Source organism: Sprattus sprattus (genome assembly GCF_963457725.1).
Source record: "Sprattus sprattus genome assembly, chromosome: 16".
In the NCBI taxonomy this organism is placed as follows: Eukaryota; Metazoa; Chordata; class Actinopteri; order Clupeiformes; family Clupeidae; genus Sprattus; species Sprattus sprattus.
Genome location: NC_137914.1, coordinates 7,121,801 through 7,146,456, shown reverse-complemented (window position 1 = coordinate 7,146,456; position 24,656 = coordinate 7,121,801). Strand labels below are relative to the sequence as shown.

General features: G+C 43.5%; 1 protein-coding gene across 2 annotated transcripts in view; it reads left to right on the top strand.

Annotated features, from left to right (window-relative positions):
• The window catches only part of spryd3 (SPRY domain containing 3), a 40,776-nt gene extending 16,736 nt beyond the window's left edge, over positions 1 to 24,040 (top strand). For both annotated transcript variants that reach the window (XM_080854006.1, XM_080854005.1), the window contains 5 exons: positions 5,991 to 6,140; positions 12,598 to 12,655; positions 19,600 to 19,719; positions 20,377 to 20,513; positions 21,636 to 24,040. In XM_080854006.1, the coding sequence (XP_080710132.1) occupies positions 5,991 to 6,140; positions 12,598 to 12,655; positions 19,600 to 19,719; positions 20,377 to 20,513; positions 21,636 to 21,770 (600 nt within the window). In that variant the 3' untranslated portion in view covers positions 21,771 to 24,040. The remainder of the gene's footprint in view (positions 1 to 5,990; positions 6,141 to 12,597; positions 12,656 to 19,599; positions 19,720 to 20,376; positions 20,514 to 21,635) is intronic.
• Positions 24,041 to 24,656: the final 616 nt, after the last annotated feature.

Sequence of the window (24,656 nt, the reverse complement as noted above, 5' to 3'; positions counted from 1 at the left end):
TTTTTTACTTTCTGCAGCAGTGTGATTAATATTCGGGTGCGGTCTGTACATGGGAATGCATTTTTTCTTTCTGGAAATTAGTGAGTTGTTTGTTCGGTGGTCAAGGTTTTTCCTCTAAATAGCAAGTCAAAAGAGCAGAAAAGGAGAATAAAGGAGTGAATTTTATTTCACTTAGGGGATCATTTCTGATACCCTGTCGGGCAGGGTGTTGTTACATTTTGAGCCTGATGCTGTAGCCTGAAGGGAAACCTTGACTGTCCCAGGATGGCAGGCTAGCGATTTTGTAAGCTTCGACTTGACCTGGATTGTCCCCTTTCAGTGGGACAACATAAAATTCAAACTGAAGGTAGTATAAACGTCATTGTCTCTCTTGTTTATTTAGTGACCAGGGCCTAGTTTAGTACAAGGCAAGCTGGCTGTAAGCCTGCCTGGGAATTTCACGGAATGGTGTGCTAGGACTGATTGCATGACGTATCTAAAACTGAAGGTGAACTGTTTTCCAACAGACCTGGCAGGTTTAAATACCTTTACGACACTGACAGAGCTGCCAGCAAGGGTGGGTAGCTCTAAAGTTGAGCTTTCTCTTGGCAAAAAACAGACACAGTTTGAGTGCCTCGCCTCTTTACCCTCATAAGCACCCAAGGCTGGTAAAGGATAGGATTACAGTTTTTCAAATATATATTTTCCCCTTTCCAAAACAATTCTCCAAAGTTATTACCTCACAATTAAAGTGTGACTCATGCGCCAGCTCTGAATAGAGCCACAACTTTAAATGTATTATTGACATGATTTATTCATATCTGTGCTGCTGACTTGATGAATGGCACCGAGGAGAAATATTGGAGGAGAGCTGTTTAATCTTTATAAATGAGATTTGATTTAAAATCTTCCCAAAATAAGTTTGCATGTTTAGTTTAGTTCTTGTTTGCAGCCACACTCCTCCTACTTGATGTTTGTCTTGTGTGGAGGCGTTTGGCTTGTCTCTGCTGCGTACGTGCTGTTCAATGCACACACACACACACACACACACACACACACACACACACACACACACGGTTGCCACAGCAGTAGAGATATGCTCAACAGCCTTAATCCCAGCAGTCTTGGGGTTGGATGGCACAGGCGGGTACCTGGAGCAGAGGAAGTGCTGGCTCATCTCCTCCCCATGTAGTCTCACACGCATCCTCACACACACCTGGCCTCTTCTGCGCTGGCTACCTCAAGTGCAGTTTCTCAGCGCATTCCTCCAGGAAGATTTGATTAAAGCCAGGAAATCCCACCTTAGCACATTGTGGTGACTCAAAGCACCAGCCCTGATTGTGGCTATTTCCCCCCCCCTTTACTTTAGTCTTTCATCTGCTGTTTTAGATGCTCTGTGGTTATTGGTCAGTGTTGCCAGCACTGCTGACTGTGTGAAACTGCCTCTGTGACTCAAAGAGCAAGGCAGGTGGCTTTATGCCCACATCACAACGTCACGCACATTTCATTATTTTCAAAGTGTGCGTGATTGACTCCCTCTTGACCGGTTGTTTAGTCACAGTTCCTGTTCATGGGATTTGGGATGGAGGCTTTTGAAGGGACAGCAGAAGAGAGGATGTGACGGAGGCTTGTGTATGCTCACAAGGGATTTTGATTCATGCCTTGCAAATGCTGCCTCTTCGGCTAATGTTCTTGATACTTACTGTAAGCCCCATTAAATGATGACCTTTCTTCTGTAGGCTAGGGTATCACTTTAAGGTTCTTAATGTTTGTTTTGCCAGATCCACCACCTTCATCTCAAACGGACAAATGGTGTCAATGACTGCTCCTTGTTTGACAAAAAGTTATGTTATCTGTTGCCATTGGCTAATAGGGCTGCCTTTTTGTCTTACAGTAGGGACATACGGCAGGGCTGGGCCAGTCATGTAGTCCCGAAAAGTTCATTGTTTTCCCATACGCTGAGTATTTCCCGTTGAAACTCAACCAGACTGAACATGTGGGAGCATCGTAGATGTCCTGTTCTCATTTTCTCTCTCCCTTTCCTCCTCTTATCATTCCTTTTGTCCTTTCATCCGTCCCTCCCTCCCTCGCTGGGAACTGAGACGGTGTGAGAAATAAGGAAACCCCATATTCACGGTGGAAGGGTGAAGTTGGCATGCTGCTGCTGCAATAAGACCCGATTATTTCCATTTGTCTAGTGTTTTCTGTCTAGTATTTTGTTAGAGGTTCAAGCAAATGTGCTATAATCTTTGTTCCTATTTCGTTCCTATTATCGTTGTTTCCTTATACTTTCATGTACACAGTCACACAACAATGATGAGAAACATACCAGATATGCCTTTGACGCCTAACTGATTATGCTACAAGATTTAATTTTCTGTCAATGTCTCTCTTAAGGGGACTGAATATTGTTCTCTTTGACATTCCACCACTTGACTGTTGTTGCTCACAGTTATAATATGAAACTGGAATATTTAACTACACTGTTTCTCACAGTTATAATTTGAAAGCCGTAGGGTTTTGAGGGTGTTTTGAGGGTGTTTAATTAAGCAGTTAAAGATGGTGAAGATTGTACAGGATTAAACAATATTTTTTTTCTTTTTCTGGTAAATGCCATATGTTATGAAATGGGGAAAAAAACATTTTTCATTTTTGTCAAAGAAATCAGCTAAAGGTGGTGACTGTTTGAGGAAGTTAATTTGCCGATCAGCACATCTGAATTGACCATCCACCTAATATGTTTGCGGAACTCAACAGCTCTATGCATCCCAAGACAATCATCATTTTAACTGATGATGTACATATGTTGATGTTTTCCCTTCATATTTACCTCCAGTCTAAAAGGCATACCTTTGGGTGGGGCCAGCTTAAAGTTAAATAAATAGGCTGTTTTAGGTGTTTATTATTGAATAGGCTGACACAACACAGCGTCAGGCCCTGGGGCATTGGAAAGATGTCAGTGTAACTGTTTTTGTATTTTGGAACACGATGGGCTATCATCATTTGTCATTTCCTGTCTGTCTCAAACCCAGCATCACTAAAACAATCTATGAAATACAAATTAAGTCCACCAAAGATATTGAGAAAACAGACCTTTTCATTTTAGAAAGGCGCTAAGGTTTCTTCCACCTGCTCTCGAACGGCTGTCTTTCTGAGTTGACATTGATTTACGGGTGTAGTTCATTTAAAATATTTGGGAACACCTTAGAAACCTGTGAGGGGTGTATATTCAGGCCACACACATATGTAGAAATACTCAACTAAGTGTACAACTCTTTGTTTGTTGTTCTTAAATATAATGCTATGTTAAATATGTGCAAACCCATATTAGGCTAATTCCGTGTTGTAAAACACAAACTCAAAAGCACTACCACAAACATGGCACACCCTTTGGCTGCAGGGCCTGCAAATCAGGATCCTCTCATGAGTAGAATGGGGAAAAATCAAGACATAACCAAGTTTCAAGTTTCATTTGACCATTAATGTTGAAGGAACATTGCAGTTCACTCATTGTGTCGGTCAACCAGGAGATCCTATCCACATTAATACAGGGAGTTCCCCCGCAACCAATCAAAGCTCATGGGTAAAGTGCTGGAACTCCGACCTGTGAAACCGAGCCAAACAAGTAGAACTACTCCACCCTTGAGCCGGCTTGTTCCAGCTTTCCAAGATGTTCCACAATTTGACAGGAAGCTTGTTTGGAGTGTTACACCTGTTGCCTGGGCAGCAGGTCAACACAACACCCCCCCCCCCCCCTCCCCCACACCACCAACACCACCACGCATACATGCCTCAGCTCTAGGATCACAGACGTGGAGAGTCTTTGGGATCTGTCAGCATTGAAGCATACTGCTCTGGTAGCTTTTGGCAAATGCCAGGAGCATCGACACAACACGCACTCCACTCTCGCAGCAGCATTACTCAGCAGTGTGAACACGGTCATGTGGGCCAGCTAGAGAGATGCAGCTCTCAAGTTTTCCTTGACCAAAGTCTTTACGAGTGCGTTTTGTAGCCATCTTATTGACTAGATAGTGGGGGGTAAATATGGTAAACCAACAACTTGATCTTGAAGGAAATCAAAACTAGAGATTAGGCCATCTCCCATTGTGTAGGGATTGCGAATCTGATGGATATAGCAGATGTTTCTCAGCTGATTGCAATGTAGTGATTATAAGATTACTTCAAAGACTTTTATCATTGTGTGCAACCTGATAACTTGAAAGTCATCTATGTTGGAATCAAGCTAGATATCCCATTTGGCGTGCCCCATCATGTGGAATGTCAGTAATCTTTACCTGAATGTATTTTTAATGACCCACCTCTCCACCGCCTCCCAGACTGCTTGTGTAACTCACTGTTTGGCATTGGGGTGAAGAGATAAACAAGGACGACAGGAAATGGTAAACAGCATCAGGAAAAATGTTTCCATTACCCAAGCAGCTGGTGATTTTTTTGTGAAAGCAAATGGAAATCACAGAGTAATTGACCAAATGCGCCTGAAAAATCTGAAGGTAATTAAAAGGGCTTTTTGTGGATCAGCAGCAGAGGTTTTGTCACAAACAGAATCGTAGGAGGGAGCAAATAAGGGCAGCGTAGGTCATAAAAGTAGAATGAATGTGGGGTTAGTTGGCCACAGTTACCACTTGGGTATGCCAAGATGCTATGTATTCTTTAGTATTGGTCCAAGATTGGTTTTTCTGAATGCAATCACCATACTTTCGAAAATTGTGCAAATAAGATAATTGGCATCCGATTGAGTTGCAGCCTTAATCTGCTCATTATAATTTAGTATTCTCTCCAAAGGGTCTCACTTGTAAAAAGAATAAAAAGTTAAGAGTTCATTCTAAGTGGTGGTGGTGGTGGGTTCAATGATGCTGCCAAACCTAATGCTGTACAAACTTTTTGTATGGTGCAATCCACTTTACTCATAATAACCAAATATGCATACTGTACGTTTTTGGTGAATTTAATAACATGAGAAGCACAAAGGCATTTCGTATATGAATTCTCATGAGCCATGGTGGGTCTATGGGGAACACCACAGAATCTGAGAGGTCACTTGGCATCTCCTAGATTTCACCATAGCATCTTATTGGGTAGCCTTGATTTCATCATGGCATATCATGTGGGAGTTGTGGAGGCCTGTTGATCTTGCATGGAATCCTCACGATGACCCATAAACTCCTACCGGTAGTCCATATTCTGACACAATGCCATGAGAATGTTTTGTAAGCGGATGCAAACACTGATTTTTGGAAGGGGCAACCATAAGTTGGTGATTCATCTTTTCTGAGCCAACATTCATGGCCACAAATAGACCATCCTCGTGTAGTCATTAACCAACAGTGCTGGTTTTCACAGAACTCATTCCCAAATGTAATCGATTCTTTAGGACTTTCATGCATGCAAGATAGGGGTCATATATTTTTGTTGTGTTGTTTAGATTAGATTCAGATTGGATTAGATTCAACTTTATTGCCATTGCACAGAGTACAAGTACTGAGACAACGAAATGCAGTTAAGCATCTCACCAGAAGTGCAAAATAGCAATGAAAGTGCAGAGTATGTGCAGATGTAAGTGGAATAAGTGAATAAATATGATATGTACAGTTGTTGAGTAAATAGGCATTGCTCATCTATAAACTAAGCAAGATAGGGGTCATATATTACTATGTGCTAAAACTATGTGCTTACATGTTAAAATTTAGACCAGCCTATTCAGGGGTATGTCCCATCACTTAGGGCAGCATGTCGGCTAAATGCCTGATACCTAGCCTTATTTAGCTTTGTTAGATCAAAAGCTGGGTCACATGCTAAGAGACGAAATGGGCATTGCATTGGCATTAGGTATTTTCAGATTTAAATGCTTCCCTCACCCCACAGGAATTAATGGTTTCCTCTAACCCTTGAATTAAAGTGTCTTGTGGGGTGACATGATAAAAGCTTTGGATGGAATGTGGGGGGTAATTGCCAGTGTCTCCCCTCTGACCGTGCCGTCTTTTTCTCCACAGCTCCTGGAGTATGTAGGGAAAGGGAAGAGCATCATGGATGTGGGATTGGCCCAAGCCCGGCAACCTCTCACCACACGTAGTCACTATTTTGAGGTGGAAATTGTGGATGCAGGCGAGAAATGCTATATCGCACTGGGACTGGCACGCAGAGTGAGTACAAATATGTTGTTATTCTTTCAAATGCTATTGTAGTTTCTAAGCATCTGCAGTGAGCCCTCTGTGAGGATTTGCATGTAATTCTGTTCTGATTGGGCCTCCTACCTGCCTGTCTGGCTAAAAGCCTGTATCTCAACACTTTGGCAAAGAAGATTACTCAAGTGGGTTTATCATAAATTAAGGAGAAATATACTTCTGGCACCAGGAAGCGCTTGGGGACTCCATTAGCTGTCCTTTTCTGATCAGGTCCCCTTCTGGTGAATACATATTTCCTAAGGTAAGGAATGTTACCTCTTCCAGACTGTCGATGGAGTGCACAGTTATGGTCTATCTAAACTGCATTCAGATGTTAGAGATGAAGGTCTCAGGGGTTAGAAATATGCCTTCACCTGTGTGAGATGCAAGCAGATGAAGTCCGTTATTGTGACATAAAAGACACCCACTTGCATGATTAAACCTTGTGTTGCAACTGATGATTTTATTGCCTCATGTGGTAACCTAATGCATTTCATGAGTTAGCACCACAGTGTTCTGATGAACTTTCTCTTGGAATATAGAGTACAGATGGTAGCTTGTCGCCCACCTGGACTTTAGGAAGACACCAGACATATTTTGTGATGTCTGTCCAGATGTTCATGCATTTCCTGTTTACTGTTCTGTCCTTTTTATAGTAAATTGAGGTACTGAGGGGAAGTTCCTACATTGTAGGTTTTTGTTGTGGGTGGGGTGGACGGGCGGCGACTATTTCGCTGTTTTTCCTACAAAGCTCATCCATAATCATGCAAAACTCAATGCGGTGCATTTAGTGATTATTACACTTGGAGGCGCACATTTTTTTTTAAGTTTATGCAAAGAATCCGGAAGGCTTTTAAGTGAGCAGCACAGCACGGTTGGCAAGAGCAAATATAAATGCTGTGTTAAGCAGGTCAAGTCGAATCTACGATCGTTGGATGTTCATCAGGTTCTCTAATTTCACGGCCAGCTTTTTATGTGATGGTGGAAAATTGTCTTAGCCCTGTAGCATTTGCCTGGGAAGGCCTGTAATGAAAAGTGGTGTGTTTTTTAAAAGCAGACGGGGATGACTATGCTGTCGCATCTCACCTGACCCGCCCAGGTCTCTGTGGCCATGGCCTCGGCACAGACTAATTGCTCTCAGACTCGAGAGTACAGACAGTAAACAAACTTGTCACGTAAAAGGGTTGAGTGGGGGGCCACTTGATGGTCCTCTCGGTCTCTCTCTCTCTCTCTCTCTCTCTCTCTGTCTCTCTCTTTCGCTCTCTCCCTCACCCCTCTCTATCCTCCCTTCTATCCATCTCCTTTCTACCTCAATAAAGAGGAGGAAAAGGTAGGAGGAGTGATAACTTGCCATTTTGTTCTTCTCCTCTGCATGCCATCTTGTCCCGCATCTGCGACTCATCACACTTTCTGAGCTTGCACAGACGTGATAAAACAGGTAATTGAAAGGACTGCGTAATGACTGTTTACTCATATTAGGATGTTTTGGTGCACTGTGCATCCTGCCACAGCAGACAGTGCTGGGGAGAGAGGATGGCACGGTACAAGTTAGTGCAAATATCATGCCATCCTATCCAGAGAGACGAAGTGGAACACTGCTTGCCTAAACTTCCCATAGTTGCCTGAAATATCAACTCTTTATGTTGCAATACTAACGCAGCTCTCGGATTATAAATTCATGCATTTCATGCGAATCAGCAAAGGCACCACCCAAAAACATCAAAGGACCTGATATTTTTGAAGGAGAAGACACATGGCTGAGGTTTTAGTTTCAGTCAGTTTTATATTGCTAATAAAAATCCCGAAGTACTTGAAACCCTTTGCAAATGTTTTGCCTGGCAAATGTCAGACTCCATTCTGTGTGTGTGCAATTGGTATTCCTTTGTTCCGCCACGTCTCAGCAAAGTTGTAAAGACTGTTGTGGGAAAGAGAGATTGTTCACTTTTCCCATGTACTGACAGCTTTTTCACACAGATAGCCAATCTTTCACGCGATCACTATTCGTTGATGAGGAGTGACTCCTCTTTTCTTCTTCAGTCTGCTAATAAACTCTGCCTCCTTACTTTGTATGACTTTATAGTTGTTATCATGTAGGCCTCATTGGAATCCAGTTGTGGTGGTGTGCTGCAGTGTAAGAGGACCAAGGTGATCTTATTAGGTTTATTACGTAGAGCTTGAGGATCATAGTAGAGTGTTTATTCCTGTGCAATGCATACCATTCATACATTACCCTGTATGATTAATATGCCTGTATTCAGTAAAACAGGTCTACTGAGATGCAGACATGGCTATCAGAAGTATAAAGGCAGCCAGAGGTATCCTTGAATGCTGTGAATGAAGAAATGCAGTGAAATACTCGAAGCTCTCCAGACAACTGGCATGAGTTCCATTCTAAAAAGTAAAAGTATTAATGCAGTGATAATATATCAGTTGGAAACCATTTGAATCTAGTATAAATACACCCACAACCCCAAAACCACTGGCATCTTTTTGGCAGAAGATGTTTAACAGCAGTAAACTTCGATCATGGCCAGTACCACTCATTTTCTATGCCATCTTAGCATCCTGAAATTCTCTGGGAGTGCATGGTCACCTTTACTGTATGCAATTGGTTGCTGCTCTGCATTTTTCATTTCGTTTTGCTAAAAATTCAGGCTCTTAAGCTGATTCATTCAGCTGCCTCTCATAATCTGCCTTGCAGAGCTACTGCCTGCCTCCATAGAAGTTGTTTGGAATATAACATTATGCTATAGTGGGTTTAGAGCTCTTTCCCTGTTGTTAATGTCTCTTTTTTACATTGAGACTGACCACCTTGTGATTGCTTTTTGAGCTTTCAAAAGTTTAAACAGTATATCTTCAAAAAATAAATAAGTAAATCAACAAGTAAGTAAAGAGCAAACAGACAAACACAGTGGATTCAACCACCTTTTCTTCATTTTGGCCAATCACAGTGAAGATTGCTTATGAATAAGATGGGTTTGTGTCACTGATGGCTAGCTAATTGGCGCAATCAGCATCAGCATCCCCTTAAGCTTCTTTTATGATTATAAACAAACATTTGTATACATACAATACATTAATGCAAATGGCGTGCAGGTTATTTTTTGTTGACCCTTTGCCTTACCCATAATTTAGCAGTCCCATAGGATTAAGTCAAATGGCAACTAGCTGCTGTTGTCTGACTAGTTACTGCACAGCTGATTCTTCAGCAAGACACATTTCTTCAACTAGGCTCCACCTTCTGCCTCTTCCTCTTCCTCTGACTTCTGGCCCATAACTTCTGCTCCCTGTGCTTTTATTCTAGAATGTTCCCACGATACTGCCTGTGGTTGTTGTGACCCACATGTAGTCCACGTTTCAACATTGTTGTTAGATATTTTGCCAATGGGTGTCTGGCTCTGTGAGAGAGACCTGTTTAACATTTTGGTAGTAGAATGGCTCTGCGGCATCAGAGATCCAGGCTGGGTCAGATACCCACGGCCATAGTGTCACTCATACAAACACACACACACACTTGCACATACTAATAAGGAGGTAACATAAGAATCAACATAAAAGTTCATTTGGCCCCTACAGTGTTTTTGGCCCTTACTTTTTCATCCATGTGAGCCACTGTAAGAGAACATATAACTCACAGTAAGAGAACATATCATAATTTTTTCTGATATCATTTGAGGCTACATTTTCCCCTCTTTCAGTGTGTTGTACTACCACTAATCAATTCCGTTTCGTACAAGCGATTGCTTTAAAATCTTGCTCAACCAATTAAACAAATGGTCAATAACGTGTGATTCTCCATGCAGAATCTTGAAGTTGTGACCGTAAGACTGGGGTTCTGAAATGGCTGTGTTGTATCATGTTTACTGGACATTGTCAAGGAGAATTCACTTCAGCTACTGTTGCTTTATCTACAAAACACACATGCTTCACATCCTAAGAATTGCATTTCTTTTTTTAATTTAATGAGCATTGTGGGTCAGTGAAACTGTGTTCTGAGTTCACAGTAGTGTGGTGTGTGGTTGTGATGGGGATGTAGTTATCAGAGATCAGTGAACCCTCCGCGCACCCCGTGTCTGACGATAAGACCAGAGCGCCACTTCCACATGCTTCCGGAATACACAGCCGTTGCTAGGCGGCAGGATAGAGGTAACGCAGGGTGGAGGGGGGGCATTCTGGTGCCCTGCTGGGCCACAGCAGTAGAAGCTGTGCAAACAGAGTCGGCCTGTGTCCTTATCGCTGTTCTCTCACAGCCCCCCACACCCCACACGCCCCCGCCCACCTTTCTTCTCCGTCCGCCCTTTCCTCTCCTCTGTTCCGTCCCCACGGGGCTGGCTCTCTGTCCGAGGCCTGAGTGCTTTCCCATGCCGCCTCGGCTCGGCCGTGTCCTGAGAACACTCCCTGATGCTGCACTCTGTTATGGCCACCTCTCAAACATGTTTATTTGCTCTGTGCAGAGGTCACATCGTGCCATTACAAAAGCAGACAACGGCCGTGCGTCTAGGAATGCTGCAGTACTCACTCACACTCTCTCTCTCTCTCTGCTTTCGAATTCTTTTTGCCTTCTCTGTGCATGTATGAGTGTGTCTGTGTGGGGGGGGGATGGGTGGGTGTGTGTGTGTGTGTGTGTGGGGGTGGGTGCTTGTGTTAAACATGGCATCTCATGGTATGTCATGTTGTTGTTGTTGTACAAACTACCTCCCCTACCCTCATAGGAGGTAAGAGGGAGCTTCACTGCATGGTAATCCCCCTGTGCTATATTTGTAGTTTAGGAGAGATTGCTATCTCTATCTGTCTCCAGCAGTGGCAGCAGGCTGTGCACAGCTTGTTGACTTAGTCAGAGTGTGGAAATGCAGGCTGCTGCTGCTGCTTTTGCTGCTGCACTGATAAAAACCCCTGAGGGTCCGATAGGACTCACTGCTCCATAGACAGAAAAGCTACTGTTTGTGTTTCTTGGAAGCCCCTGTCCTGCTCAGTCTAATGGCTTTTGCAGTCATAGGGAGAGTTGCAAGGCATTTTGTGGTTAAAGGGCCTATATTGTGTGTGTGTGTGTGTGTGTGTGTGTGTGTCTGTCCGTGTGTCTGTCTGTGTGTCTGTCTCTGTGTCTGTGTGTGTGTGTGTTAAAAAAAAATATTTCAGACTTGCTTTTTTTCTTCTTTATTTTATGACCTTAAGTTGCTTTTGGGGGCTTCTGTTCGCTGACAGTGAAATTCATGGCTATGGTGTTTTGCGGTCAAGTGTTGCAGACTGTTCATGTGAGGATGTTTGTGCATGACACACACGTGTGATAATGCAAGTGTAGTAAACACTCAATTATTTCTTCTCAGTGGAAACGTAGGTACCAAAAACTAGGAAAATGGGCAGCATGCACTTAGAGAAAGCTGAAAGTCAGTGTCTACTCTCAAGTTCGGAGTTGGTGAAGTGGTTGCCAACATGTCATCATCGCTATGCCCATCGTTCATCTTCATGCCCTAATCCTCAGCCCTCTGGCTGGCATGATGGAGCTGATGGGGCTCTTAAGCAGCCCCGCGGGTGTGGGGGCGTGCAGCGAGGAGAGGACCGAGAGAGGGTCTGTGGCTTCCCCCCATCTCTCTCCACAGGACTGTAAATCAATCACTTTTCATTCCACAGGTTCCATCACCATCCCCCCCCCCCACACACACACACACACAAACGCACACACACACTCTCTCACACACACACACACACACACAAGTAACCAACTAATTAGATAAACAGGTAAAACAGAAAGTACAGCTGTCAACAAAGCATTCATGGGAGCCACATCCACGTTCCTTGTTCGGTTATGCAAAGCTAAAAATCCTAACCCTCTCTAGGGTCGTCCTGGAGATGAGTTTATAAAATGCCAGGGTGCTGTGGCGTGCAAGAGTCGGAGCCACACTCCTTTCCCCTCTCCGCCCTACTCCACCGTTTTCAATCTTGTTCCACTTTTCCCTAGCATCCTAAGAACTCTTGTCTGCGTAAGGGCCAATCACACAGTTTCTTGTCGTTTTGGCCTCTCCTCAGGAATAAATGTGTTTTTAAAGTTGGAAAAAATTGTCCAAACGTCACAAACAAAGCTCCCTCCTTGTCTACTGTCAGGGTTGTGTGGATCTCTGTTGATCAAATTGAGCAGGAGTGAAGCAACTGTGAAAAACACTTTGGCTCTAATTACCTCTGTGGCTCTCTATGGTCTTTATCTGAATGCTGGCTGCAGTGACTGTTTGCACTGGCACAGCTCAGCCGTACACAAAAGACATATCCTCTCCAGCTATGTGACCACTACACCCTGATGCCCTTTGCCAGAACCAGTTGAGGCTATGTCTCTGTAATTGTTTTTTTATGGGTTCCTCAGTCTGTTTTCATGTCAGGGTTTGCTTGAGTGGGACGAGTGTTGCGTGAATAGGCTGTAATCTGCTTCCTTGTTTGTTTATTACAGGACTACCCCAAGAACAGGCACCCTGGATGGAGTCGAGGATCAGTGGCATACCATGCAGGTCAGTGTATCTTTCTAAAATCCTGGTGTTTAGACAATCTTTGTGTAAAATACGATTTAAAAAAAGGACAATTGTTCCACGGCCTTTGGGAAGAACTGGTCATCAGAGAATGCTACAGGAACTACCCTTAAATAACGAAAGTAGTAGTTCCTGTGGTGAAAAAATAGGCAAATATTTGTCTCGCCACACAGCCGTTTCTAGAACCTTAAAAAGATCCTTTTGTGTGAAAGGAACTACGGCAGGCCCCCACACATACATGAAAATACAAATGTGCGCTCTTCATAGAGGTGTGTATTTACTGGAACTCAAAAAAAAAAAAATAACCATTTCAGACTTCTAGAATATTTTTTGTTGCTTTCTGTTAAGCTTGTGTTCAGCCAGTTTACAGATTACAGTACAGTAAACTGCACCCAATAGTTCTATGGTTTTGGAAAAGTACCTTTCTGAGACATGGCTTACATTTGCTGAGGAAATATCCTACAGAGGAGCTGTAAAACGTTCCTGCAGTTGGAAGGGTCTAAAGCATACACACATCAAAGGAAGGCACCTTTGGTATGCTGAAAAGAGCTCAGATTCACAGGCTGTACGCAAGAGTACACACAAATCCTTGCTTCTTTTATTGGGAAGCTTGCGGGGAAGTGGGTTCAGCAGTCACCAGGTCATATACCTTTATTCTTTCTGTAGTTTTGCACAAAAACAGTTGGGAACTGAAGAACAATTGGGAACTGTCTTTCTGAACAGACTGATTCCGCCTCACAAGTGCTCAGCCTCCATCTCAGGGCACCATCTCTGCTATACTCCTATGATAAGAAACGTTTGTCGGATGGCAGGAGGTTTAGACAGCAACTAGGAGCCTGCAAACATTTCAGTTTCAATAGATGCTCCATATCTCACCATCACACCTATCTCACTCAGCTCCCATCTATGAGCAAGAGAGGAACGCCATGGAGAGATGTATCTGATACCACATATCCTCTTTGGAGTGTATCACTCCACGCTTGTGTAACTGACTGTATAACCCCTGTGAAGACAAACATCTTGGCACTATTGGACAGACTCCATCCCACTACCTCAACCCTGTCTTATCAGATGCACCACAAAAGTGCTGCTGAAAGCTGCTTTGTGTGAGAGTTTTCATCCTAGGAGTGCCTCCTTAGGCAAGTTGTTTTAAGAACGTCACGGACTATGTGCTGTAAGCAGTATCTCGGTTTAAAGACTGGGGTCTGGTGCCATTAATACAACATGCCTTTTCAAATGCAAATAAAACTTAAAACCTGTCTTGGAGCGTTAGATATATTTATGTTTGGGGAGTGCTAGTGGTTGTATCCATAACAAATTCACAACTAGCCCAGCCCATGTGTAAATCCATTTCAGCCACTGGTGGTTACAGGCTGTTTTGTGGTTTAGACGAAATGCCGGCAACAAAAGGAATATTCGAGCTACGCTATCGTATCAGTCCCAGAGAGGCTTTAGTTTCTGTGGATTTAGACTGCTGTGCACTTGGAAGATGCTGTAAAAAAAAAATCTATGCTGGCCTTGCAGCAGAACTAATTAGTCTTCTGTGTGTGAATGCGGTGGACAGGTGATTTATGACTGGCACTCCATGCCACACACAAACTTTGTCTCACCACGCCATTACAAAAGAAAAGGGGAAAATCAAACCCGACTTGACAGAGACAGACCTGTATTCGAAACGCTGAGTCACAATGGAAAAGCATGAGCCACAATGGAAAAGCATGAGCAATCGTACACCTGAATGCGCCGGAGATTCATCTGCGAGCCCCGATACTGGTGCTCTTGTGAACACGTTCATGTGAGGACCTGATCTCCCGGATCACCATCAGGGCCGCCCCTGCACTTTAAGCGCCCCAGAGGCAGTGAGGCAATTAAACACCTCCACAGTCATACCCTGGAGTAGCCTGCTGACAGGCCCCTTATTGTTAAATCCCCTCCTAGAACAAACAAAACAAGCATGTTGATTCTTCATCTGGGCTTCTCTCACTCAGATGAGATCATCTAGAACCAAGATCTGCTATTATTCAGTTAGTACGCTTTTAAGGGACAAGTGGCTACCTGCGTGCGAGGGCTTGGCGATATTGCAGAAAACATTATCAGAATATTATTTATCAAATCAGTCACTATCAATGGTCATTGATCATTTTTAAAGACTCTTTCTTCTCTTAAGGCTACGTATGTTTCTAATGAAGAAAAGGAGGGAGGAAGAGTTTGAATGTTTGTTTTGGATAGTTTGCCATATGGTGTTGCAGGCAAGTACCTCTCCATTGGAGATTGTTTGTGGGCTTGAAAAAAACCTGAATATCCCAAACTAAAAGAGTCGTGCTTATTGTCAAGAGAGAAACCCAGTGATTTGTAACGTAATTATTAGCACGCCCACCTCCAGGTAAGAAAACGTAATGATAAACCAGGTATCATTTCATAAGTATAATGAAGGCTATGCTAGACATTAAGAACTAGTAGATAGATAGTTAGAGATTATCCTAGCCAGAGTTGGTCATTATGTCATGTCATGCAGCAACACTGTCTTTGCTCAAAGATTGTTTGTGGGCTTGAGGGGGGCAGAGATGCTCAAATCCAAGCTTGTGCCAACAGAAGTCAAATTTGCTGAATGGTCGCGTGGTTCTTGGACTGAAAAGTAGTATCAAATTAGTAGTCCCATTCATAGAGATAAATGGGAAATCTCCATTATTTTAATTGAATGAAATAGAATAATGGGGCTAGTGCAGGTTTAGCAATTGGGGAGAGATGCCAACTCCAGGCAGCATTCGCGAGTGGTCTGATAGGATCAACAACCTAAATCCATGAATGTAGACAGTTTAGTCTAAGTTGTCAGCAATCTTATGTATTCCACAATTTTCACATTTAACCAAGACAGTTGCTCATAGTTGTTTAAACAGATAGGGTTACATTGACTGAACCCCATGTTTGGAACTTTTGAGCTAATTTCCGGAAATGGACTCCAAAATTATTCCATTGAAGTCAGATGGAGTGGCACAACTCTTCTACGCAGCACTGGATTTGTTGCATTCCCGGTCGAAACTGTTACACTCCTACACAACGGGTCTCTGATCTCATAACACTTTTAAAAACTACCATAACAGAGAGTTGATCTGTTTTGTACCACTATTGCTTCCCTGCTTCCTTACTGACCTCTCTCATCTTCTCGCTTTGTTGTGCTTATTCATTAGGCTATGTGCTTTTCTGATGCATTAAACCAGCCAGATCCTCTCAAGCTCTGTCGGGTTGGATGGGGACAGCCATTTTCAGGTCTTGCCAGAGCTGTTTGACTGGGTTCCAGTCAGGGCTCTGGCGGGGCCCACTCAAGGACATTTACAGAATTGTTCCTAAGCCACTCCTGCATTGTCTTGGCTTTGTACTTAGGCCCATTGTCCTTTTGGAAGAAGAACCTTTGACCCAGTCTGATGTTCTGGACCAGGTTTTTGTTAAGGGCATTGGTGTACCTCATTCCATTCAGCTTTTCCTGAACCCTGACCAGAACCCGTAGACTTCAGTTACATCCTCCACCACGTTTGACAACTGAAAATAAAATGTCACTGCAAATCACAGAAGTGCTTAATCGCCAGTTTATAGTTGAAAATCAAACTGATACACAAAAATGAAAGTTGTGTGCAACGTTAGTCCAAGTGTGTATGTGGCCTGTCCCTGTGATGACCCCCAGTCGGATAGTATCACTTTGTTACAGTACAGGCTAGCTTGCGTCTAAAATGGTTGCTTTTCTGTCAAATGTCAGAAACGTGTTCCTGGCATTATGTGGGTTTTAAATTGTGCTCACATAGTTTCTAAGTATTGCTACCATCGCAGATTTGTTTGGTTTGGTTTGCCAAGCTCAATGCAAAGACAGTGTTGCTGCATGACATCACTGGGTTTCTCTCTTGACAATAAGCACGACTCTTATAGTTTTGGATATTTAGTTTTTTTTCACTGCACTCTATCTGTTGGCCACTAATTGACAGAGATCCCACTTGTTTTTAAAACACTACAAAATCCCGGTAACCTATGATTTTTGTAATGCATTTGCATTCAGGCTACGCTCACTGTATTAGCAGAGGTAGAGGCATAGAAATCCCATCTATGTCCCCAGCACTTTTCAAACCCAACTGACGCCAATGCCCCAGTCCCTGCCACTGAAAATCACTGCCACTATCATGCTGCTGCCACTAGCATGCTCCTCAGTTGCCATGATATTCAGCAGATGATTAATAGTGCCTGGTTTCCTCCATATATGACACATGGAACTGAGGCCAGTCAGTTCAATCTGGGTTTCATCAGACCAAAGAATCTTGTTTCTCACAGCCTAAGAGTCCTGTCTGGCCACTCTGCCTTAAAGCCCAGATCGGTGGAGTGCTGCAGGGATTGCTATCCTTCTCGATGGTTCCCCTGTCTCCAGACAGGCGCAGATCTTTGGAGCTCAATCAGAGTGACAATCACATTCTTGGTCGCCTCTTTTACCAAGGCCCTTCTTGCCATATTGCTCAGTTTGGCTAGGTGGCCACCTCTAGGAAGAGTCCTGGTTGTTCCACACTTCTTCCATTTAAGAATAATGGAGGCACTGTGCTCTTGTAAACCTTCAGTGCAGCAGAATTTTTTTTGTAGCCTTCCCCAGATCGGTGCCTCGACACAATCCTGTCTCTGAGCTCTATAGGCAGTTCCTTCGACCTCATGGCATGGTTAGCTCAGAAACCTTATATAAACAGGTGTGTGCCTTTCCAAATACATTGAATCCACAGGTGGACTCCAATTAAGGTGTAGAAACATCTCAAAGATAATCAAGAGAAATGGGAGGCATCTAAGCTACATTTGTATTGTTAAAGCAAAGGGTCTGAAAACGTAGGTAAATGTGATGTTTCAGTTTCTCCTTATTAATGAATATGAACATTTTAGCGTAAGGCTGCAATATAACAAAATGAAAAAAAAAAGTCAAGGCATCCGAATACTTTCTAAGTGCCTGCTGCGTGCCACTCAGCCATCTGTGTGTTGATGTTTGAGATTGGCATCTGTGCCATGCTACCCTGTTGAATAACTGTGTGTGAGTGTTTGTGTTGGTTCGTTCATTGAGCGTGGCACCACTGCGGCCCATTGATTCACCCCCATTGATTTACCTGAGTCCCTGGCACGGCATCAGCTCCTAGCATCCACATTTATGCACAAACACATTCTTACTGTGATTCATAGGTTGCTTTAGGTTGCAAGGTCATGTCCCTCAGGGGTTACATGGGGTCTTAAAATAAGGCACATCTGTCTAAAGCAACTACCAGTGGCCAGCGTACAATTTTGACATAGTCAATGGCAAGTCTGCATCGTCATGTTAGGTTTGGGGGAAAACGCTGTTAAATGAAGTCCAAGTCAAACCTTGAGCAGTAAGGTTATGTATCCAAACGGCAACAGGCCATGAAGGCATTAGACATCCATTTGTTCTGGCAGTTTCGTTCATTTTGAGGATGGCCTTTCCTGGAGCCTGATCCTTACTTCCAGAGACATCAGAACGCATGGCTCTTTCTTGGTCACATTGGTGTCTCTGAGAAATGGTATCGGTGTTGTCTTAAGGTTCTGACGCATTAAACTGACGCAATTAACCAGCCAGACAGTGTAGCCATGTTAATGTAATTGACATTTTAAAAGTTTAAATATCAGAGGACTAGTAGACAAGTGTTATGCGAAGAAGTCTAATGGTGATGCTAATTTAATGATGGTGCAGGAATGGGGGTGGAAAGTCCCTCAAATTGTTCCTATTTCAGCAGAACCCTCATGAAACCGCTTCCGCAAGCCCAGGCCCAGTAAGGAAAAGAAGAGACAGGCCCCTGTGTGCTAATGACAAAACCTACCCCACCTGCCATGACCCCCCCCCCCCCCCCCATCCCCTGTAAAAAAGCACCGTCGTCCCTAGAACACTTTTCACGTCTGCGGAAGCCGTTGTGCGGACGGTGTCCCTGCGGAGACAGCTGCTATGTCGCGACCTGTTTTCCGCCGGAGCTCCAAATGCCAGCGGAGGCATTCGAGGAAAAAGCCCTCGCGCCTGAGCACCCCCCCACCCCCCCCTTCGCTAGGGTCGTTTCCTGGTCCCGCTCTGCTTCCAGCAAGCTGAGAACAAGTGCTGCTGTCCGGCAGCCAGACGTACTTAAATAAAAGACAGGTTGGCTGTGCGAGACGGAGGCCTAAAGACAGCCATTGGGGGGTAAAACCTGGTTCCCCACCCAAAAACCCCTGGGCTATTTATAGCCACCCTCCTCCCTCGGTGTGGCAACGGTGTTTGCAGAGTGAGCGCTGTTGTGGCAAGAGCCCGCATGGGAGCCGTAATGATACAGTGTCTCCATTTCCCTTCCCCACGTCCTGATCAAGATTGTTTAAACAGTATCCTGAGCTAGAGGACGGGTCCCATGACAACTCCACAAATATTTACCAGCCACACAAGCACAATCTTTTTTTTTTTTTTTTTCTGTCTGCAGGCTACCTTGTCGTTGTTTTTCTTTCATGCTCGTGTTCTCTTTTTTTTTTTTTTTTTCATCTTGTTGTTGTTATATCGGTCTGAGCATTTTTGGTTTGTTTTCCACCACTGAGCTTAAATAAAGACATGTTCGTTTTTTTTGGTACACGCAAGATAGTAGTAGCTGCAAAGTGTGTAGAGAAATGTTTTGTGCGTGTGCGTGTGGTGCGTGTGTGTGTGTGTGTGTGTGTGTGTGTGTGTGTGTGTGTGTGTGTGTGTGTGTGTGTGTGTGTGTGTGCGTCCGTTCGCGTGCGTGCGTGTGTAAATCTGTGATTCAGTGAGGGAGCACGGTCCCAGAATCACCAGGGCATGAGCAATGCAGATTTGTGTGAATGTGTCTCTTTTTTAAAGTCACATCAACTGACATAGTTCCCTGTCCCTTCTCTTTCCCCACTCTCTCCCTCTTTGTCTGTCTCACTCTTAGATGATGGCAAGATCTTTCATGGAAGTGGGGTAGGGGACCCTTTTGGCCCACGCTGTTTCGAGGGGGACATCATGGGCTGTGGAATCATGTTCCCACGAGACTACATCTTCGACTGGGAAGGTAAGAGAACCCTTATGCCATGCCTTCACTGCCTTTCTCATGATCATTACATCTTCGACTGGGAGGGTGAGAGGCCATATGCCATGCCTAAACTGTGAGGGTGAGAGAGGCCTTATGCCATGCCTACACAGTGAGGGTGAGAGAGGCCTTATGCCATGCCTACACTGCCTTTCTCATGATCATTTCAACATGTAGCTCAGCCTTCCAATGAAACCCCTTTAACCGGTCGTCACAAGGGGGAAGTCACAGTCACAGTCCATGGCATCATTTGTACAAGATTTTGTACAACTGCTCTTCTACACCTATTTGGAAAATTAATATTTTAGTAAACAGTTATTACCGTGTTTATGTCAGGGCAAAATCGGACCACACTTCTGAGCACTTTTGCCTCTCAGAGGATCATAGGTCAGAGTGTTAAATGTAATTTTGTTGAATTCATTTGTTCAATTAATTTGTGTACCGAACTAACCCCTTCATGTAGTTCATGTAGTTGAACCAGAGGTGGTTGATTTCTGAAAAGCATTGGTACCATCATTATCTATACAATGGACCTACCTCTGATAATAGTGCCTTACAAGAAACAGCCTGGATGACAACATCTAATGTTGATGTACTGCCCTACCCAATTTTAAGTAATCAATCAATCTCTCGAACTAGACGAACTAGACGAATGGGAGGCACAGGAGGTTCGACCCAAGCAGGGCCGCGTACAGAACTTTGTGTACCTGAATGATGAAGAAGATGAGGATGACGGTGATGACGCCGAGCAGGATCAGGAGGGCAGGAAGGTCATGGTAAGAACCGTGCTCCCTAAACACACCTGAACCAGTTTTACGTGCGGAATGACGTGCTTGGAGCCTCGCTTAATAACTCAGGCCTGTGTAAGCATTCCGGACCGGCACGACCCTGTCCTTTCTTCATTAGCGTAAGCTAGGCTTTCAACTAAGTACACAATATCGATCTAGACATTTTGTTCTGCTGTCTGAATGCTTTGCAAAAGTCTTGACGAAAGAAAAACATCAAAGCCGCAACTTTGGCAGGTACATCAATTAGTCTTCATTATGTTTGTTCACAGTTTCTTCAATTGCCATGTGGGAGTTACTTTAGTACTCATTTGTTCTTGTCAGGGGCTTTTTCATGCCTGCCAAGAACCACAGAGCCCATTTGGCAGCCCCTTGTCTGGAGGGGGTCAAACAGTGCTTGCTATTGACAAGCCTTGGGTGTGAAAATGGACTCGTGGCACTTCTTAAATCATGCAGAGGGGTTGTCAATATTGACTCTGCTTAACCAAACCACAAAGCATTGTTGGCTCATGGCCCTGTGTGTGCGCGAGTGTGCGCGAGTGTGCGTGCATGCGCGTGTGTGTGTGTGTGTGTGTGTGTGTGTGTGTGTGTGTGTGTGTGTGTGTGTGTGTGTGTGTGTGTGTGTGTGTGTGTGTGCACGTGTGTGTGTGTGTGCACGTGTGTGTGTGTGTGCACGTGTGTGTGTGTGTGTGTGCAAATGACAGCTGCCCAGAGCCAAATTAGTCAAAACACAATAAGATGTGTGTACATTTCAACATTTTGTTTCTCCCTCATGGAGCACATTGTCATGTAACACACACACACACACACACACACACACACACACACACACACACACAAAGAAAAGTGAAAGCACTGGGCATGAGTGATGGGTGCCTCTGGAACATGAAGGCACAAAAGCTCAGTCTGCCTCCCTCTTGAGGTGAGCCCTGGAGAGAGAGAGACAGAGAGACAGAGAGACAGAGAGACAGAGAGACAGAGACAGAGACAGAGACAGAGACAGAGACAGAGACAGAGACAGAGACAGAGACAGAGACAGAGACAGAGAGACAGACCGAGAGATCGATCACCACACAATTGCTGACTCACTGTCGCCCCACTGTGCCCACTCAGGTGTTCTTCACCCGCAACGGCAAGATCATTGGGCGGCGGGAGGTGGTGGTACCCGCGGGCGGCTTCTACCCCACCATAGGCATGCTGAGCAGCGGAGAGAAGGTCAAGGTGGACCTGCACCCACTCAGCGGTTGAGCAGGAGTGGGAGGATGCGCCAGGAAGAAAAAGGAGGAGGGAGAAAAAAAAGCATCCACATATCAAGCTATTAGTTTAAATGTTATGCTTTGACCAGTTCACCATGGCAGTCATCACGATTATATATAACTACAGCAATGCAAAAGAGGGTGCCTGAGTTTGGTGAGCTCAGCAAAAAAATGAACAGGATGTATTGGTACTGGTCATACTCTTTTTCTTTTCTTTCTCACTATCTATCTTTATTCTTAAACAAACCTCTCGCCTGAAGTTATATTGGCCAGCAAGTGTGCGCGTCTCGACCAGGAGACAACCGCCCTCGGAAGGTCCTGAGTGAGATCCTGTCAGTTATTTCTCCACAATCGGAAGAGGCTCTTTGCGCTCAGGTTCAGGGCCTCTGGCCAGGTGTACTCGCATCATGACTCTCTGCCAAGCCTTTCCTCAGCCTGTGGCCAAAGCGTGCTGATAATCAGGTGACTGGATTCAGGTCCGAAAAAAACACACTCTACATCATATCAGGTTGGGCCGCACTTAAAGACTTCTATCTGATTTTGCTTAAAAAAAAAAAAAAAATATTTAACTAATTCAGGAAAATAAATAAATACAAAAAATAGATAAATATAGTTAATGTAAAGATTCCTATATTTTTATGAATGTGTGTCATTTACATATGTAACTCCATCTATGCCAAAACTCTGTGTCACATAATGCAGTTGAAAGCTCGTACTGTGACGTTAATTGGTATGTCCCCACTTTAAGTCACACTGTGGGGGGGGGGGAGGGGCATGGGCTGACATGGTCAGCAGCATCAAGCACTTTCTATCCAACACTCCCACTTAATATTCATCACATTCACTTTGTCATTTTTCTTCACTGTTGAATGTCCTTAGTAAGTCAAGTGCCACTCATACGTTGAGATATCTCAGTAGGAATGTTGATGACTGTTATGGATAAAGGGATGACATGAAGCTCACCACAAGCATGTAGGACAAGCTGTGTTTTCATGACTGCTGTTTGTTCTGCCCTCATCATCCATCATCCAGGAAAGGGTCCCTCAGCAGCCCTCTGTCAGGGAGCTGGAGGTGGCCCAGCTCAGGCCGATATGAACTTATTAAACACTTTGGGGTGATATGAGCGCTCGGGATTGAACAGAATCCCAAGGACAAAAAATGTTCAAACATAAGATGTTAATTTAGCCATTTTGAAATTTCCATTAGACCTCCTAGTTTTTTCCTGTCAATCATTAGCCATAGTTATGTTCATGTTTTTCTTCACAACAAATCACATTATATAACATAATTAAGACACAGGGGTATCACGGGGGTTGTGTCTTGCAAGACAACAACATTGTGCTTTTATAGACACTGTCTGCTGCATTGTGAAGGCCCCACTCACTATTGCCCTGAGCACTTTAAAACAGTCCAGCAACTGAAACACCAGAAACCAGAAGCCATTTTGCACACCTCAAGTGAGCTCAAACTGTAGGATCTGTCAGTATGCGTTGTCTGATTTTTTGATGTCTCCGTGTATTATGAAAATATTATGTATTTTTTATCTGCTGTCTAGCAATAACCTAAGATCAATGCCAAATTTGTTTCCATATTCCCCTCTACCTTACACCTTAGAAAGGGAATTCTTGAATGGTTTGATGGATTTTATGAAATTGTAGATTTGCTCTCTATAATGTGCCTCACTTCACTGTTCACAATGAAATGTCATTATTTAAAATAGTTACTCTGAAAACCACTCTTCACTTCATATCGTAAAGCAGGCAATAGATAAAAAGATTGTTCTGATGTATTACTGGGGGGATAGGGGAGGTGATTGGTTATCCTGGGTGATTTCTGTTACACACTGCGTGCATATTTGTCATCAAGCATTCCAAAATGAAACAGATGTTTTCCAGTTTTGAGATAACCCCCACACCCCAAAAAAGTGTACTATTCCAAAAAAAAGTCTTAAATTGTATTGAAATTATAAGCATTTAATACATCTGTGCCAGGCAATCTCTATTTTGGGTTCCATGTGTTCAACATGGAACCCAATGCATTTTTTTTTTCTTCAGCTGATGAGAAGCATCAGGGGTGTGTTACCTCAGTGCATCCAGGGCTCTGCTGTCTTGGCCCTCTGTATCTGTGTGAAATGCTGAATGATGACTGAGTGATTGTCAGCCTCAAATACTGTCAATGTTAGCATCTTGCCCAACTGTAGCATGCACGGTTTTGCTAATTGTATATATTATCATTAATAAAGATGGTTATTTCCATATACAATGTGTTGTCTTTTATATACAGTAATATGGTTGGATTGACTGCATTGTGGGCATGCATGCGATTAGTATTTTGTATTGACTTGTACATTTAAGACCATCAGGAGATGGCTTAATATCGAGAGATTTGATATTCTTGAATGAATAAAATAAATTACTCAAATAAAGCGATTTGAATTAAAGATGTCGGCAAGATAAAAGGTGCCTCAGTCAACATTTTTGCAGCTGGTTGGTTTTCTATTATAATCCAGAAGCAGTCAGAAACATCAGAAACATTTACCATCAGCTAATTCAATAGTAATTTGTTGAACACAGTTCCGGGGAAAAAACAGAATCAAATTCATATTCAAAGTAATTAGTGGCATGGAATTATGGGACGCCAACACATAACCATGCCAAAAAATAACAAGGAAAAAAGGTTTGCTCCTTCCCATTTCCAGACATGACACTTCTTTAAAGTATTTTGGAGCATAAAACTTTTCAATTAATTAAAAAAATGGAACTCACATTTATTTCAATATAATCCAGACTATTAAACAAGCCACATGTTGATTAGAACTTTGTACTTTTGCGGCTTTAAAAAAAAAAAAAAGTCGAATACCGAGGTCAAGACATGATTT